Source organism: Macaca mulatta, chromosome 12 (genome assembly GCF_049350105.2).
Source record: "Macaca mulatta isolate MMU2019108-1 chromosome 12, T2T-MMU8v2.0, whole genome shotgun sequence".
Classification (NCBI taxonomy): Eukaryota; Metazoa; Chordata; class Mammalia; order Primates; family Cercopithecidae; genus Macaca; species Macaca mulatta.
Genome location: NC_133417.1, coordinates 52,937,758 through 52,957,568, shown reverse-complemented (window position 1 = coordinate 52,957,568; position 19,811 = coordinate 52,937,758). Strand labels below are relative to the sequence as shown.

The following is a 19,811-nucleotide window of genomic DNA, read 5'->3' as shown; positions in this document are numbered from 1 at the left end:
TGAACCAAGGGACTGGCTGAAGCCGTGGCAGAGGAACATGATTGTGAAAATTTCATGGACTTTTATCAGTTCCCAGATAATACTTTTATATTTTCTTATGCCTGTCTTTACTTTAATATCTTAATCCTGTTATCTTTGTAAGCTAACAGTGTACATCACCTCAGGATCACTGTGATAATTGTGTTAACTGTACAAATTGATTGTAAAACATGTGTGTTTGAACAATATGAAATCAGTGCACCTTGAGAAAGAATAGAATAACAGCAATTTTTAGGGAACTAGGGAAGACAACCATAAGGTCTGACTGCCTGCGGGGTTGGGCAAAAAGAGCCATATTTTTCTTCTTGCAGAGAGCCTATAAATTGATGTGCAAGTAGGGAAGATATCGCTAAATTATTTTCCTAGCAAGGAATATTAATATTAATACCCTGGGAAAGGAATGCATTCCTGGGGGGAGGTCCATAAACGGCTGCTCTGGGAGTGTCTGTCTTATGTGGTCGAGATTAGGACTGAAATACGCCCTGGTTTCCTGCAGTACCCTCAGTGTTATTAGGGTGGGGAAAAACTCCGCCCTGGTAAATTTGTGGTCAGACCAGTTCTCTGCTCTTGAACCCTGTTTTCTGTTGTTTAAGATGTTTATCAAGACAATACGTGCACTGCTGAACATAGACCCTTGTCAGTAGTTCTCCTTTTTGCCCTTTGAAGCATGTGATCTACTGCCTGTTCTTACACCCCCTCCCCTTTTAAAACCCTTAATAAACAACTTGCTGATTTGAGGCTTAGTTGGGCATCATAGTCCTACCAATATGTGATGTCACCCCTGGCGGCCCAGCTGTAAAATTCCTCTTTGTACTCTTTCTCAGCCAGCCAACATTTACGGAAAATAGAACCGACGTTGAAATATTGGGGGCGGGTTCCCCTGATACTACGTGTCCTTTAATCACTCAGTAGCCATCTAGGTTATCAGATTAAAAGAACATAGTATAGAGAGAGAGTTTTGTACTATCCATGATTTCAGGCATCTGAGGGGTGCCTTGGAATTTATCTCCCATGGATAAGGAGAGACTACTGTATAAATTAGATTATGTGGTGTTTGTCTTTCTGTGCCTGGCTTATTTCAGCTAACATAGTATCTTCCAGATGCATCTATGTTGTTGCAAATGACAGGATTTCTTTTTTGTTTAAGGCTGAGTTAGTGTTCCATTGTGTATATATACACCACGTCGTCTTTATCTTTTCATCCACTGATGGACACTTAGGTTGATTCCGTATTTTGGCTGTGAATAATGCTGCAGGATATATGGGAGTGAGGATATATCTTTGATGTATTGATCATTTCCTTTGTATATATGGATGGATATTCAGTGGGATTACTGGATTATATAATTTGACTTTTAATTTTTTCAAGAACCTCCTTACTGTTTTCCATAATGATTATACTAATTTACATTTTTATCCACAGTGTTTCAGGGTTTCCTTTTTTTTCATAATCCTTAACACTCATCATCTTTTGTCTTTTTTGAACAAATAGCCTTCCTAGCAAGTGTGAAATGTTATCTCATTGTGGTTTTGTTTGTACTTCCCTGAAAATTAGTAACACTGAGAATTTTCTCAAATACCTATTTGACATTTTTATGTCCTGTGAGAAATCTTTTTGACTATTTTTTAAATTGGGTTGTTTCCTTGCTATTTTTTCTTAGTTCCTTATACAGTCATCCCTCTGTATCCACAGGAAACTGGTTCCAGGACCCCCCTCAGATACCAAAATCTGTAGATGCTCAAGTTTCTTCTATAAATTGACATGGTATTTACATATAACCTACACATACCATCCCATATGCTTTAAATCATCTCTATATTACTTATAACTTCTAATACAATGTAAGTGCTTTGTAAATAGTCATTATAATGTATTGTTTTTTAAATTTGTATTAATTTTTATTGTTGCATTTTTTCCCCCTCTAAATTTTCTCTCTCTTAAGTTGGTTGAATCTGCTGATGAGGACCAAATAATATTTTGGATTTTAACCTGTTGTCAGATGTAACATTTGCGAATATTTTCACCTATTCTGTAGGTTGTCTCTTCATTCTGTTGATTGATTGCTTTGTAGGAGCTTTTTAGTTTTATGTCTGTTTTCATTATTCTTGCTTGTGCTTTTGGAGTCATATCCAAAAAAATCTTTGCCAAGTCCAGTGTCAAAAAGCTTTTCCCCTGTGTTTTATTTCCCTGTGTTTCAGGTCTTACATTTGTCTTTAATCCGTTTTTAGTTGATTTTTGTATATGATGTGAGATGAGGGTTCAATTTCATTATTCTGCCTGTGGATATCCAGTTTTCCTAACACCATTTCTTGAAGAGACTGTCCTTTCTCCATGGTGTGTTCTTGGCACTTTTGTTGAACATAAGTCGACTATAAAAGTATGGATTTATTTCTCGACTCTCTATTCTGGTGGTGTGTATGTTTGTTTTTATGCCAGAACCATGTTGTTTTGAATTATCTTTATTTTGCACTAGGTATTGAAATCAGGTAGTCTGATACCTCCAGCGTTGTTCTTTTGCTCATGATTGTCTTAGCTGTTAAATGTCTTTGTGGGTCCATATGAATTTTAAGGTTTTTTTCTATTTCTTTGAAAAATGTCATTAGAATTTTGATGTAGATTACTTTGACCTTCACTTCCAGTAGTAGGGACATTTTAATAACATTGATTCTTTCAATCCGTGAGCATGGAGTGTCTTTCCATTTATTTGTGTCTTCACTTTCTTTCATCAATATTGTATAGTTTTCAATGACAGACCTTTCACCTCTTTTGTTACATTTCTTTCTAATTTGTTTTTGATGCTATTGTAATTAGGACTGGTTTTTAATTTTTTCAAATAGTTATTAGTGTGGAAAAATCTTATTGATTTTTGTATGTTAATTTTGTATCCTGCCACTTTACTGTATGTATTAGTACTAACAGTTTTTTGGTAGAGTCTTAAGGGTTTTCTCTATATAAAATCATGTCATCTGCAAACAGATCATTTAACTTTCTCTTTTTTGACTTGGATGCCTTTTATTTAATTTTCTTATCTAATTCCTTTGGCTAGGATTTGCAGAACTGTATTGAATATAAATAGCCAAGGTGGGCATTCTTGTCCTGTTCTTGATCTTAGAGGAAAAGCTTCCAACTTTTTACCTTTGGGTGCAATGTTAGCTGTGAGTTTGTTATATATGGCCTTTATTGTGTTGAAGTATATTCCTTTTATACCTAATGTATTGAGAGTTTTCATCCTGAAGGAATATTGAGTTCTGTTAGAAGCTTTTTCTTTATCTGTTGAGTCAGTCATATGATTTTTGTCCTTCATTCTGTTAATACATTATAGCACACTTTATAGATTTACATATGTTGAACCATCTTTGCATCCCAAAGATAAATACCACTTGATCATGGTAATTGATCTAATGTGCTGTTGAGTTAGATTTGTCAGTATTTGTTGAGGATTTTTGTACCTATATTCATCAAGGATATTAGCCTGCTACCGAAACTATTCACCAAGAGGCCCAGGAAAGGTCATGCACACTGGTACCTCAGAAAATAAGTCCACTGTCCTCAGTCTCAACTGTGGACCCTGATAAGACACTTTAACTTGTCTGTGGTCTGAGATCAGTTCAAGGACCCGCAAGAAGACAAAACGGTCTGAATCCCTGGGTCAAGCTTTCTGAACTTGGTCCTACATTATATCCTGAAACAGCCCTGAAGCTCAGCTCCTGCTACTCTTGGTTGCAGCCTGAGAGCAACCCTGCCTGCACAAGGAACTGCTAGGAGACTCACCTGTCTGTGCTATCAGTACAGACTTACCAGTCTCTGTCCCGTAGCATATGCTGAAAAAGCTCTGAATTGGGAATCCAGCACATCTTAGCCACAGTCTTACAGAAATCCTGCACAGAAATTCTCCTGTAGTCAGGAGATACATCCTTCCATGTCCTCAGGACAGGCAGGCAGATTTCAGTCCCACAGCAGGTCCTGAAACAACCCTGAATCTTGGCATAAGCCCCACTCAGCTATGGTCAGAAAGCGGTTCTGCCTACCCAGCATCCTGGAGGGAGATGGGGCTGTCCATAGCCCTGCCAACAGGCCACCTGACCCAGGTCCCTCATCAGTCCCTGAAACACCCCTTAAAAGTGGCTCCAGCCCCTCTCAGTACAGCTTGAGAGCAGGCCCACCAACCTAAGGACCTGAAGGGAGGCATGCAGGTTCATGACACCTTAGACAGGCCTGAAGACCTAAGTCTTGACTGTAGGCCCTGAAGCAACCCTGTGACTTAGTTCCAGCCCCACGCAGCTGGGGACTATGGCAGTAGTGCCTGCTCAGGTTATCCACTCAGTGATCCAGTAGGAGCCCTCCCAGGTTCCCAGAGAAAGCCACACCATCCACACACCTGGTAACAGGTCTTTTCTCTGCATATCTTCATCCCCTGTACAGACCAATGTCCTAGAAAAAGTCCAGTCCACCACCAGATAGGTTTCATATCCTGCTACAGCCCCTGGTAACAAGGTCCTATCAGGCTTTAGCTAAGCCCTCAGGAGGACAGGGCCCTTTCCAAGTCTGAAGCCTGGACCACAGTTGGGGAATGAAGATCTGCCCTCAAATTGACTTTCCCAGGTCTTGGGCCCCACTGGGGTTTCACAGACGCCTGCCTGCATCTCAAGGCTAACACAAAGACACTTTTGTCCGTGGGTGGCTGTGAAATTATTGTTGCTATTTGGGAACACAAGCTGAAGGGCCTCCTATTTCATCTTGCTGCCGTCATTCTCACATTATTATAATGTTAATCATTGGTGATTTGATGATAGGTCAGCTTTTCTTGAGTTTTATGAGTTCTGGCAGTAAAAAAGTTCCAAAATGTCTTTCACTGGGCAAAATTCAGGGTGTCAGCAAAGCTGTGTTCCTTCTGGAGACTAGATGAGACCAGAATACAGTTTTTTAAAAAAGCTGTTAACTTGGTTGGATCCAAATCCTGGCTCTTCCATTTACATACTGTTTGATTTTGGTCAACATAGTTAGCCTATCTGTGTCTTCTAACCTTGAAAGAGGATTATAATAGTAGTTATCCCATAGGGTAGTTTTGAGGATTAAATGAGTTGGTAAATGCAAATTATTTGTAACAATTCCTGATACCTAAGTAAACACTGCTTAAGCTGTTACTGTCTAACTGTTAAAGTAGTCCTATAGGAAATCAGTGCTAAGAAAATTAGGTCTTTTAGTCAAAGGTATTTGTCTATGAGTATGGTAACTTGAGGAGAATTTTACAAGAATTATACATTTTTCATTAATTTTTTTTCATTCCATTTATTCATTGCCAACTTTGTTTTGAGCATTATGCTACAATGCTTGGAATATAAAAAAATCTCAATTTGGAAACACTAGCAAATAAACAGATAATTTTGTTCAAAATAATTAAATAATAAAGAGAAATACAAGCACTTATAAGTAATTAAAGAAGAGGCATTTAACCTAGTCTGTAATGATTATTTGTGTATGGTTGGTGAGTGGAGCAAGAAAGGAAGGTTTTCTATGAGGGATGATCCTGTGGGATGGATGGGTGGGAGAATCATAAAGGAAGCATATAAGTTAAAGAAAAAGGAAGAAAGGGAAGGTGAATAGAAGATTTAATGGAAACGGAGGAGTAGCTGTTAAGAACCACATACAGGCCTGGAGGTATTATTACAGGTTCAGTTCCAGACCATTGCGGTGAAGCAAATATCACAATAAAGTAAATCACCCAAAACTTTTCTCAGTACATATAAAATGTATATTTACAGTATACTAGTCCATTAAGTGTGCAGTAGTATTATGTCTAAAAAATGTACATACCTTAATTTTAAAATACCTTATTGCTGAAAAATGCTGACAGACACAAAATGGGGACATGGTGTTTGAAAAATGGTACCTATCGACTTGTTGGACAGAGTTGCTCTAAACCTTCAGTTTACTTTAAAAAATGCACTGTCTGCAAAGCACAATAAAACCAAGTGTACCTAAAGTATGGTATGAGAGTGTTGAATAATCCTGTACTTGGACAAAATGAAGCCATCGAAGATTTTGAAGGTCTTAGGGTTTGAGCATTTTTTACTTTTAAAAACTTGTATTTAATTCTAGAACAGTATATTCTTAGGTATTATCTCTTCAAGTCACTATGTTTATAATATTTATGCCAATTTTTTTAAGGATTTGAATTTGTTGAAATGAGCAGTCGTAAATCAAAGAGTAACAGCTTAATTCACGCAGAGTGCCTTTCACAGGTTAGTATGTATTTTCATTAACCTCAAGACCTTTTACCCTATAAAAGTGTTGAGAGAAATAGTTATCTTCTTAACTTGAATTTTCACTTTAGCATATAAGAAGAATCACTCTTTCTAACCTTAAGGAGATGTCAGTACAAGACCTTGAGATATCAGTACAAGGTCGTAAGAACAATCATCTGGAAGCAAAATTTTCCAGACTCTGTAAAAATTAAATGTGGACCAACAGATTTTCTTGTTGTTATGATTGTTCTCTATCCTTTTTGTCAGTTCATATATTTTTTTAATATTAGTGTTTTATACTATAATTTAATTTTATCCTTATTAAGTCCGGGTAGTCAGAATTCTAGCTTTTCCTTTTTCTTTCTAATCTAGATACCTTTTTTTTCTCCCCTTTTCTTGCTTAATTGCCCTGGCTTGAACAAATGCTGAATAGGAATGGAAATAATGGACATTCTTGTCTTTGTTTTCATCTTAGAGAGACAGCATTCAGTCTTTCACTATTATATATGATGTTAGCTATAGGATTTTTTTTTAGATGCCCTTTATTAAGTTGAGGAAGTTCCGTTAATGTTCCTCGTCTATCGAGTGTTTTTATAATGAACGTTATCAGAAGTGCATACTGTATTCCAAGTGCTGAACATCTATCTGTATATCTCTTCCTTAAGAAGCTTATAGTCTAGTAGGGAAATGAGCATGGTATTTCTACGTTTGTATGTATCTAGCTTGACCTGAACTACATGTAGTTTTTAAATAAAAATTAAATGTTACTGGTATTCCTTCATAAGACTTGGCTTTCTTTTTGAAGGAAGTTGTTTAACTCTATTTCTAAAAAAAAAAAAATTTAACTGAAATATGCTTTACGTACCTTTGTATGTAAAGTGCACGAATCCTCCATGTACAGCTGAATTAATTTCAATACATGTATATACCTGTTTAACTTCCATGCCAGATCACTTTGGGATTTGTGAACCTTCTAACTAGTCACTGCAGCTTTATCTAGCTTATGTTTTACACCCCATTACTGCCTCTAAGAGATTTTAATGAAGTTTTGGTTTTTTGTTTTGTTTTGTTTTGTTTTTAAGGAAGGGATTGAGTTTTTTCTTTTGATCTCATCTAGGTAGAGGAATACACTAGTTGAGTACATATATATGTTCTTTTATGTATTTTTATAGATATTAGCTATTACCTGTACAAAGCCTATTTGTGTTACAGATAATTGCCTTTTGCCTTTTTAAATTTTTTTTTTTTTTTTTTTTTTTTTTTTGAGACCAAGTCTTGCTCTGTTGCCCTAGCTGGAGTGCAGTGGTACAATCTCAGCTTACTGCAACCTCCACCTCCTGAGTTCAAGCAATTCTCCTGCCTCAGCCTCCCAAGTAGCTGGTATTACAGGCATCTGCCACGTCTGGCTAATTTTTGAATATTTAGTAGAGAAGGTATTTCAACCATGTTGGCCAGGCTCGTCTTGAACTCCTAACCTCAAGCGATCCACCCATCTCGACCTCCCAAAGTGTTGGGATTTACAGATGTGAGCCACCGCGGCCACCCCACTTTTTTAATCTTTAAAACAGGCCTGCAACAAGGTGTTATTGTCCCTATTTTATAGATAAAGAAATTAAAATTTAGAACAGACTTAACCTTTTAAAATTCATATAGTAGCCTCTTCTGGTACCAGTGTCCTTACTCTTTAACTTCCTCTATAATGAACAAGTATGTATCATTTTGTCCCTAGTGAATCATTTTCTTTGCTTAGCCTCTGTACATGGAACAAGAACTCAGATTTATTTCTTTGATACATGAAGGATTAGTTCCATGCCATCAGTCTAGGAGAAGCAAATATTTTTGGAGGTTTTTTATTCCAGTTCATGGGGCCAAATCTGAGATAGCACCCTAAGGTTGTCCTTGAAAGACCTCTGTATTAGCTGCAGATCCAAAAAGGAATGACTTTAATGGTCCATCTTTTTAAAGAGTATGGTAGATTATCTGACATAATTTTTCATGACTAAGTCTAAGGCCCTTTTTCTAAGGTGAACTCAAAATACAGCTCCTTATAAGAATTTTTTTCTGAACTCATTCACATGCATTGAAACAGCCCTTGAGTTGCTAACATAACTAAAGTCAGTGATTCTCCCTTTTTTGAAACCTTCACAACTAAATTCTCATTCTTCCTGTGGGACTTGAGATAGATAAGAACACCATTAATTTTTTAACTTATGGTGCCATAACTCTAGAGGATAAGAATTTAGGGAGGGTTGAATTGATTCATTAATAACTAATTCTGGCTATTGTAAATGTGCTTTCTTACTCATTTTTTATTGCATGTGTAATATTTTTTTTTTCGCACCATGCATGTGTAATATTTTTATATTTATTCACTTTATTTTCATCAGGTACAAAGAATTTTACGTGAAAGATTTTGTCATCAGAGTCCACATAGTAACCTATTTGGAGTGCAAGTACAATACAAGTAAGTCTAGCTGTCCTTTTGACTGTTACGGACCAACTTACAGATGCCTTCCAGGTCTTGCAAAAATTATGTAACAAGTTTGATATTAAATAAACCTAACAAACACTTTTATAGAAGTAAAAAATTTTGCTTTGTGAATAGAAACACCACATAGCGTGAAGCAGGAGCAGATACAAATATTTCCATAATGCAATAGCACTTTAACATTCAATCTTGTTTTGTTTATGTTATCTAATACTGTGGAGAGAATTCTAACCGTCTTGCCCTTAATACCCAGCAGCCAACTATGGAGTGAAATTTCAGAGTATTAGTAGGAAAAGAGATTTGAATCCAAGAGTCCTGAGAGTTGCTACTGTTGTCCCCACGATCATACAAATCAATATATTCCAATCTGATACATTTTCACCTGAAGATTTCAGAGTCTATACTACCCTCCTATTTCTTTTGTATTTTTCTGTTTAGGACCATTCAGAGGCTAGGCCAAGTGCCCAGAGGGAGAGAAGAGAGGAAATTTCTATGCATATTCAAATATGCCTTTTAAAAAACTACAACCTAACAAAGTATTCCAGCTTCATTTTTAAAATTTTGTCCTATTTATATCATTTTAGACACATAAGTGAGCTGCTAAAAAGGACCGCTCTCCATGGAGAGAGTAACTCTGTCCTCATTATCGGACCCCGAGGATCAGGAAAAACTATGGTAAAAGCTGTTCATTTCTGGTGTTTGTTGGCGTATGATGATTCTTATTTTATATAATACTGAAAATATTTTTCATTTCATTATTTTGTAACATTTTACTTTTTTTAATCATAGAAGATATGTAAAACTTTATAAAGTTAGGGTGGTATATTTGAGTGTAGCAGACCTTTTTTCCCCTTATTTGTCCTCCTAGTGACAAATTGTCACTTGATGTTTGTTCCAACATGGTCTTTTGTCCTTGAAGAAGTAGAGATTTCCAGTGGAAAAAGAAAATAGCATTTATTGAGCATGTACTATGTGTCTTTTTATTATGTTCTCTCACTTATTCTTTACATCAATGCTGCAAGGTAGGGTTTTTCCCTTTGTTATAGGTTAGAGAACTATCATATCATGCATTCTTTTTATTTTTCCTACATTATTACTATTTATTGTTTAACCCTAATTTACGTAGTTTTACATAAGATGCATGTTCACATCTTATATCATTCTTGTCTCCTTTTCCTCTTTATTGTATTTACTTAGTTACCTCAAAAAGATATTCTTACTTATTTCCCCTTGCTCTTTTCTTTCATATCCTTTATGCAATATAGGAGACAAATTATGGGTGTTAACTTTTGAAAGTAATTAATTTCAATGCTAAGTAGTCTGTGTAAAATCTGTTCTCATGTATTATATACAATAAATTTAAATTTTTTACTAATGTACTTTAAAAAATGGATAAGTAAAATTTTTTTAACATTTTAAGCAATATATATTGAAATTTATTATGATGAACATGTTAGGATTTTACTGTTATCACTCATCTCAAGTATTGTTTAAAGTACGTAAATTGAGAATTTAGATCTAGGTAATTTCTTTTAATAGTTCACAAATTTTCACATTTATAATCATATTTACAGTAAGTTTTAGGTTTCAAATCTATGTTTAATTTGGTTTAGTCCTCATACTCAGCTTCTATAAATCACTATTTCTTTATTCTTGAGTTTTTTATTATGGTTTTTCTTTGCATTTGAATTCACTATTATTTTGGGTGGTTTTCACAAGAGAACTATGTGAAATGTTTTTAAATTTCAAATTTTTAAATTTAAGAAACTTTTTAACCATTCTAATAGGTGTAGATTGGTGTCTCATTGTACTTGTAATTCTCTAAATGACATGCTGTTGAGCATCTTTTCATACACTTCTTTTTCATCTGTATATGTTTGGTGAGGTGTCTTATGTCCATTTTTAATTTGGGTTGTTTTCTTATTGATAGGTTTTAAGAGTCCTTTATATTTCTGATTTTCAGTTTTGTTTTGCAAGTATTTTCTTACAGTTTGTGCCTTTTCTTTTCATACTATTAATATTAACATTGTCTTTGGCAGAGCAGAAGATTTTATTTTTATTTTTGAGACAGGATCTTGCTATGTCTTTCATACTATTGCTATGTCAAAGTCAAGCATACTATTGCTTGTCAAACATACTATTTTGCTATGTATACATACAAAACATACTATTTGCTATGTCAAACATACTTTTAACAGTATGTTTGGTAGAGTAGTTTTTATTTATTTGTTTTACTTATTTACTTAGAAGATAGTGCAGTGGCATGATCACAGCTCACTGTAGCCTCGGCCTCTTGGGTACCATCTCAGCCTCCTGAGTACCTGGGGCTACAAGCATGCACCATCACACCTGATGTGTTTTTTAATTTTGTTTAGAGACAAGCTCTCCCTATGTTTCCCAGGCTGGTCCTGAACTCCTGAGCTCAAGCAATCCTGCCTCAGCTTTCCAAAGTGCTGGGATTACAGACAGGAGCCACTGTGCCCAACTGAAGTCTTTGATCTTAGTAATCTAATTTGTCAGTTTTTTCTATCATGAGTTACGATTTTGGTGTTATGTCTGAAGCTTCATCACCAAACCGAAGGTCATCTAGATTTTTTCCTATGTATCTTCTACAAGCTTTATAGTTGTGCATTTTATATCTAGGTCTGTGATTCATTTTGAGTTAATTTTTGTGAAAGGTGTAAGGTCTGTGTTTAGATTATTATTATTATTTTTTGGAAATGAATGCCGAATTGGAGAAAGACTGTCTTTTATCCGTTGAATTGCCTTTGCTTCTTTGTCAAAGATCAGCTACTATGTTTATGTGGGTGTATTTTTAGGTTCTCTTTCTGTTCCCTTGCTTTGTCTGTTCTTTTGCCAATATCACATTGTTTTGATTACTGTAGACTTTTAGTGAGTCTTTAAGGTAAGTACTGTCAGTTGTCTGACCTTGTTCTTCTGCAGTATTATGTTGGCTGTCTGCATACTTTGCCTTTTCATATTAACTTTAGAATCACTTTGTACATACCCACAAAATTCTGGGAATCTTTGTATTGAATTGCTGGGATTTTGTGTTGACTTTATACATCACATTAGGAAAGTCTTCCCATTCATGGAGTATCTATGTATTTAGGAATTTTGTCAGTTTTTGTAGTTTTCTTAATAAAGATATTATACATGTTTTGTTAGATTTATACCTAATTTTTCATTTTTTTTGGTGCTAGTGTGAAGAGTGCTGTGTTTTTAATTTCCTTTTCTAAGTCTTCATTGCTGGTAGATAGCTAAACAGTTGGCTTTTGTATATTACCTTGTTTTCTGCAACCTTGCTATAATTACGCTTCTCAATTCCATTAGTTTTTTTGTCAATTCTTTGAGATTTTTTACTCAGACAGTTATGTTATCTGTCAGCAAAGACAGTTTTAATTATTCCTTCCCTATCTCCATACCTTTTATTCCTTTTCTTCTCTTATTGCATTAGTTATTCATTGACTATGTCTAACAGTTGATCATAAAATTCACTAATATTCTGCATACTGTTTTAGTATAAATTTAGAGGGTATTGTTCACTAAAGAATAATATTCTTTTATTTTTGAATATTCTCTTTCATTTTTTCTTAGGATTAGAAAAACAATGAATATCCAATATTAGAATATTCAGTTCTTAAATCTTTGTTTTCATTTTTCTGTGTCTACCATCTTTTTCATGTTTTTTTTCCCTCCTCTCAGCATTCTATCATATGGCCAATGTGATTTTCTTTACTGCCAGTGCTGTCTTTTGCTTCTTCTAATCTGATATTGCATTTCAGTTTTCTAAGAATCTTTCCTTCTTGTCTAAGTCTGGCTTAAATAGCTCAAAACATTTATTTCATAAAATAGTCATTTTAAATAGTAATTAACATTTTTATAGTTTATTTTTAAATTGATCATACACTTTGATGGGATATATAGTGATGTTTTGATACATAGAATGTATAGTGAGTAATCAGAGTAATTAGCATATCAGTCATCTCAAACATTAATGATTTGTTTGTGTGGGGAACATCCAGTATCCTTCTAGCTATTGTTAATTATATTATTGTTTATTATAGTCATCCTATAGTTACAGAACAATGATAGTACAACACTGTAACTTACTCCTCCTATCTTGCTGTAATTTTGTATTCGTGATTGAATCTCTCCCCTATCCCTCCTTTCCTCCTACCCTTCCTACCCTATCTTCTCTTCTACTTTTGACTTCTATAGTATTTACTTTCCCTGGCTTCCATAGATGAATGAAAACGCATGGTATTTAACTTTCTTTTCCTGTCTTATTTCATTTAATATAACTTCTTCCAGTTCCATCCATGTTGCTGTGAATGACAGGATTTCATTTCTTTTTTTAATGGCTGAACAGTATTCCATTGTGTGTGTATACACATATTCTTTATCCATTCATCTGTTGTTGGACAACTAGGTTGATCCATATCATGGCTATTGTGAATAGTACAACAATAAATACAGGGTGCAGATGTCTCTCTGATCTAATGATTTCCTTTCCTTTATATAAATTCTCAGTAGTGTGATTGCTGGACCATATGGTAGTTCTAATTGTAGTGTTTTTGGGGGAACCTTTGTACTGTTTTCAATATTGGCTATAGGAGTTTACATTCCCACCAATGGTGTATAAAAGTTCCCTTTTTTTTGCATCCTCACCAGCATTTATTATTTTTTGTTTTTCTGAAAATAGGCATCCTAACTGGGGTGAGATGATACCTCACTGTGGTTTCTATTTGCATTTCCCTGATAATTAATAATGTTAAGCATTTCTTCATGTATTTGTTGGCTATATGTATGTCTTTTCAGAAATGTCTGTTCAGATAATTTGCCTGTTTTTTAAGCAAATCAGTTTTTTGCTCTTGAGATACTGGAATTCCTTGTGTAATCTGGATATGAATCCCTATCAGATGAATAGTTTGCAGATATTGTCATGTATTCTGTAGGTTGTCTTTTCACGCTATTGATTGTTTCCCTTGCTATGCAGAAGCTTTTGAGTTTGATGTCATCGGATTTGTCTATTTTTTATGTTGTCTGTGATTTGGAGTTCTTACTCATAGGATATTTTCCTAGACTAGTGTCCTGAAGTATTACCCCTATATTTTCTTCTAGTAGTTTTATAACATTGAGGTCTTGGATCCATTATGAATTGATTTTTGTGTAGGATGAGAGATGGGAATCTAGTTTAATTCTTCTGCATATCCAGTTTTCTCAGCACCATTTTTTGAAGAAATTGCCATTTCCCTAATGAGTGTTCTTGGCCTTTGTAAAAATCAGTTTGCTATTGATAAGCAGATTAATTTCTGGGTTCTCTATTCTGTTCTATTGATCTACATATCTGTTCTTATGCCAGTACCATGCTGTTTTGGTTACTACAGCTTTGTAGTATATTTGAAGTTAGGTAATACATTGACTCCAGCCTTATTCCTTGTGCTCAGGATTGCTTTATCGATTTGGCATTTTTTGTTGTTTCATATGAATTTTAGGATTTTTTTTTCTGTCTCTGTTAAGAATATCATTGGTGTTTTGATAGGAATATCATTGAAACTGTAGATTGCTTCTGGTAATATAGTAATTTTAACAATATTCATTCTTTCTGTCTGTGAGTATGGGTGTGTTTTCATTTGTTTGTATCCTCCTCAATTTCTTTCTTCAGTGCTTTGTAGTTTTCCTTGTACAAAACTATACCTTTCACCTCCTTGACTGAATTTATTCCTCAGTACTTCAATTTTTTTGGTAGCTCTTATAAATGGGATTGCCTTCTTGATTTTTTTTTCAGCTAGTTTGTTGTTAGTATATACAAACATTACTGGTTATTGTATATTGATTTTGTAGCCTTCAACTTTACTGAAATTCTAAGAGTTTTTTGGTAGAGTCTTTAGGTTTTTCTATATGTAAGATTATGTCATCTGCAAAAGGAACGAATTGACTTCCTCCTTTCCAATTGCTTTGGCTTGAACATCTAGTACTGTGTTGAGTAAGAATGGGGAGAGTGAACATCCTTGTATTGTTCCAGTTCTTACAGGAGAAACTTTTAGTTTTTCCCCATTCAGTATGATGTTGGTTTTGGGTTTGTCAAAATGGCTTTTACTATTTGTGGTGCTTTTTTTCTGTACCTATTTATTGACAGTTTCTATCATGAAGGGATATTGGATTTTATCACATTTTTTTCTGCATCCATTGGGATGTTATAGTTTTTAGCCTCCATTCTATTGATGTGCTATGTGACGTTCATTGATTTGCATATGTTAAACCATCCTTGCATCCCTGGGATAAATCCCACTTGATCATGGTGAATGATCTTTTTGCATTCAGCTTACTAATACATTGTTGAAGACTTTTGCATCTATATTCATCAGAGATATTGACCTGTAGTTTTTGTTGCTGTTTTGTCCTTGTCTAGTTTTGCTGTCAGGGTTATGCTGGCCTCATAGAATGAATTAGGAAAGATTTCCTGTGCTTGAATTTTTTGGAGTAGTTTTAGAAGAATTGGCATTAATTCCTTAAGGGTTTAGTAGAATTCAGCAGTGAAGCCATCCAGTACTGGATTTTCCTTTGTTGGAAGACTTTTTATTCCTGATTCTACCTCATTATTTGTTATTGGTCTCTCCAGGTTTTCTGTTTCTTCTTGCTTCAATATTGAGCAGTTTTATGTGTCCAGGAACTTAACCATTTCCTTTAGGTTTTGTAATTAATTGATGTATAGTTCTTCATAGTAGTCTGTAATGATCCTTTTTATTTCTGTGATATTCAGTGTGATGTCTCTTTTTTCTTTTCTCATTTATTTAGTTTGGTCTTTCTTAGTCTATCTAAGCAATTTTTGTTTCAATTTTGTTTATTCTTTCTCTGATATTTATTATTTCCTTTGACCAATTTGGGGTTTGGTTTGTTCTTTTCTAGCTCTTTGGAATACACTGTTAGATTTTTTATTTAAAATTTTTCTAATTTTTTGGATTGCATTGTTAGATTCTTTATTTGAAATTTTTCTAGTTTTTTGGTGTAGGTATATATTGGTATAAACTTGCCTCTTAATACTGCTTTTGCTGTGTTCCTTAAGTTTTAGTATGTTGTGTTTCTGTTTTCATTTGTTTCTAGGAATCTGTAATATTCTTAATTTCTGTTGCCCATTGTTCAGGGGCATGTTGTCTAATTTCTGTATTTTTGTATAGTTTCTAATGTTCCTCTTACTACTTTAAAAAAATATATAGGCAGGGTCTCCCTATGTTGCCTAGGCTGGTCTCAAACTCCTGGGCTCAAGGGATCCTCCCACCTTGGCCTCCCAAAGTGTTGGGATTACAAGTGTGAGCCACCACACCTAGCCAGTTCTTTTTATTATTGATACCTAGTTTTATTCCACTGTGGCCAGATCAGATACTTGATATGATTTTGCTTTTTTAAAAAAAATGTTTAAGACTTCTGTTGTGTCCTAACATAAGGTCAGTCCTGAAGAATCTTCTGTGTGCTGATGAGAAGAATATACATTCTGCAGTTGTTGGGTGAAATGTTCTATAAATGTCTTTTAGGTCCATTTGGTCTATGGTGAAGTTCAAATTCAGTCTCTCTTTATTGATTTTCTGTCTAAATTATCTGTCCAGTGCTGAGAATAGGGTGTTGAAGTTCCAATTATTTTATTGCAATCTATCTCTCTTTAGATCTAATAATACTTGCTTTATACATCTGAGTGTTTCAGTGTTGGGTACATTTACATGTACAACTGTTATATTCTGTTGTTGAATTGATCCTTTTATTATTATATAATGTTCTTTGTTTTTACATCTTTCGTATCACTTTTATTTTCCATTTTCCTAGGATAATTTTTCATACCTTTAAAAAGTCTGTGTGTCTGTACAGGTGAGGTGAGTTTCTTGTAGCAGCATATAATTGAGTTTTGTTTTTTTATCTGTTCTATATTTTTTTAATGGGAAACTTAATTGGTTTATATTCAAGATTATTATTGATAAGTGAGGACTTACCCTGTCATTTTAGTGATTGTTTTCTGGTTGTTTCGTATATCCTTTGTTTCTTACTTCCTCTCATTTATTTTTCCAGTTGGGTGCTTCTCTTTCTCCTTTATGTATCTGCACTACCAGTGAGTTTTATAGTTTCCCCTGTTTTCATAATGGTGGTTATCATCTTTTCATTTATGGATGTAAGGCTCCCATGAACATTTCATATAAGTCTGGTCTAGTGATGACAGATTGCTTTACTTTTTGCTTATCTGTGAAACATTTTATTTCTCCTTTATTTCTGAAGCTGCTGGGTATTATATTCTTAGCTGACAGTTCTTTCAGTCTGAGCTTTGAGTGTATCATCCCATTCCCCTCTGGCCTGTCAGGTTTCTCTTAAGAAATCTGCTGTTGTATATTCTGACAATCAGCTAAAATGTAAAGAAGAAGGATGAAAGATGTTTTAAAATATCATTTTTAGAAATGATAAAGAGTTTAAAATTTTTAATTAAAAAAATCTGCTATAAAGAAGAAGATACCTACTGTTATTATAATAGGGATTCCCTTATAGTGACTTGACACTTTACTCTTGCTGCTTTAATTATTTGTCTGTGACTTTTGACAATTTGACTATAATATGCCTCAGAGAAGACCTTCTGTTTGTGTTGAGTCTGTTTGGAGTTTTGAGCTTCCTTTGGATGTCCATTCCTCTCTCAAGAACTGGGAAGTTTTCAACTACTGTTTTATTAAATATGTTTTTCTCACCTTTTCCTTCTTTTCTCCTCCTGAAAGGACAGTAATACAAATATTTGTTCACTTACTGAAGCCTTATAAATCCTGTAGACTTTATTCATTCTTTCTATTTTTTTTTCTTATCTGCCTGTGTTATTTCAAACAATTTGTCTTCAATTTAAGAAATCCTTATGCCTGGTGTAGTTTGTTGTTGAAGGTCTCAATTATATTTTCTGTTTCATTAATTAACTTCTTCAGCTGTAGGATTTCTGTTTGTTTTTTATGGTATCTCTGATAATTTCTTATTCAATCACAAATTGTTTTTCTGATTTTGTTTAATTTTCTATCTGTATTCTCTTTAATTTCACTGAGTGTTGTCAAGATTATTATTTTAAATTCTTCTTCTGGCATTTTCTGTATTTCCGTATGATTCTTGTCTGTTACTAGAGGGGTTATTGTTTTCCTTTGGAAGTGTCATGTTTTCTTGCTTTTTTATGTTTAATGTTTAATGTGTCCCTATGTTGATTGGTATGCCTCAGGTAGAAAAGTAAAATTGCCTTTTCCAATCTGACAGAATTGATGTCATAAGGAAGTACTTACTTGTGTGAATGTGTCTTGAGGTGTCAGTTTGGTGTGATTCATTGCCCTTGGTTCTAGTTGTATACAGTCGTGTGGTCTTTGTATAGTTTTTTTTAGCTGTAATCCACACTAGTGTCATTTACAAGTGTCTCAGTGGCCTAGGCTGAGAGTTTCTGGTGGTAGCTGTACAGCTTTGCAAGGGGTGGGTTTGCTGGGCTGATTCTCAGTTTAGGGGCATATGCATGCATGTGGTGGGTCAACCACCTTGGGATCTGACACACTGGCAGATGGGGCTATTAATGTGGCCAGGAGCATAGTCATGCAGTTGCTCAGCCGGCCTTGGTGAATGTTTGTCAGGAGCAACTCACTGGTTTGTTTCTCAGGCCCAGGAGATGCCTGGGATCCAGGTGCAAGGCTGCTTGATCCCAACAGAGGTATAGGGATACAGTTCCTCGAATGGCTTGGGGCCATATCTGCTGAGGGGTTCCACAGGATTGTTTCTGGGGTTCAGGATGCAGTCACAAGGCTATTCAGCTGGCTTATGGGCATGTCCACTAGGAGCATCCCGTGAGGCTGTTTCTCAGGCCTGTGACACTGCTGCTTGGCTGGCCTGGGAACTTTTCAGCAGCGATGGCCCACTGGACCATTTCATAGACGTGGGAAGTAGGAGCAGGGCTGCTTGACTGGCCCAAGAGTGTCTGCCAGAGGCAACCCTCAGGGCTGATTTGTAGACCTAGGGTGTAATGCTGCTCAGCCAGCTAGGGTAATGTGTCTGTTAGGGCCAGTTGGCTAGTGTACTTCTCAGGTTAGGGACGTGGGCACACGATTGGTTGGCTGGTCCTGGGGCATGTCTGATGGGTTATAGGGAGGCTGTGCTGTTTGTCAGGTTTGGGAGGTAAGTACAAGACTGCTTGGCAGGCTCAAGAATGGCCTGAAGAGCTACTTCTCAGGCCTAGTATGTGTTCACAAGGATGCTTGGCCACCCTTTGGGAGGTGTATTCACCATGGGTGGCCCATAGGGCTGTCTCTCAGGTACAGGTCATGGCTCACGGCTGCTCGGCTGGGCTGGAGGCATGCCTGCCAGGGGTAACCTTCTGGTCTATTTTTCAGGCCCTGATTGTGGGCACAGGACCACTGGGCAAGCCAGAGGTATGACTGCAGGAGTTAGGGGCGCAGGGTATTGTGGGGCTGTTTCTCAGGTTCTGAGTATGGGTGCACAGCCACTCTACCAGCACAAGCGGTGTATCAGCTGCTTGGATGCTCGGGGGCCTGTCCTTCTTGAGAGAGAGCCCCACACTGGTTTGGTCAGCTCAAGCGAGAGTTTGTCCTGGGTGGGACTGCCAGATTGGTCCTCTGGCCGGAAGTGTGGCAGCAAGAGGTTGGTTTCCCTGCTGTGTAGGACCAGAGTCATAACCAATTATAGGCTCAGTCTCCATGCAGCTAGAGTTGTGGCATTCAACCACCTATGTGGGCTTGGTGGAATGAAGATGGACCCCTAGTACTGGAAAGGTGCAGTGGTTACTGGCCCGCGGAGCAGGGCGCACAACAGAAGTGGCTTTGGCCTCAACGGTGCCATGCTGCAGCAGGTTGGCCTACAGGTGGGTGAGGGATGGAGAGTGCGTACTTTATTCTCATGATCTGGAGCAGTGCAACTGCTTGAATTCCCAGCAGCTCTCCACCTCGACTTAGGGCTTGCTAGGACTATGGAATTCTCCTGTGGTAAGGACTGTAGGTGTTTATAGTGTCAGTGAGGACTGGTGGGGATCTTC

At 36.1% G+C, this 19,811-nt stretch overlaps 1 protein-coding gene across 10 annotated transcripts in view; it reads left to right on the top strand.

The window, feature by feature from the left end:
• ORC4 (origin recognition complex subunit 4) overlaps positions 1-19,811 on the top strand; it is a 91,568-nt gene that overhangs the window by 40,535 nt on the left and 31,222 nt on the right. For 6 of the 10 annotated variants that reach the window (XM_077956940.1, XM_077956941.1, XM_015110059.3 and 3 more), the window contains 3 exons: positions 6,209-6,282; positions 8,673-8,749; positions 9,358-9,448. The exons of 2 other annotated variants lie outside the window; for them this stretch is intronic. In XM_077956940.1, coding sequence (XP_077813066.1) covers positions 6,226-6,282; positions 8,673-8,749; positions 9,358-9,448 — 225 coding nt within the window. In that variant the 5' untranslated portion in view covers positions 6,209-6,225. The remainder of the gene's footprint in view (positions 1-6,208; positions 6,283-8,672; positions 8,750-9,357; positions 9,449-19,811) is intronic. 2 more of the 10 variants (XM_015110064.3, XM_015110062.3) reach the window with 1 other exon arrangement.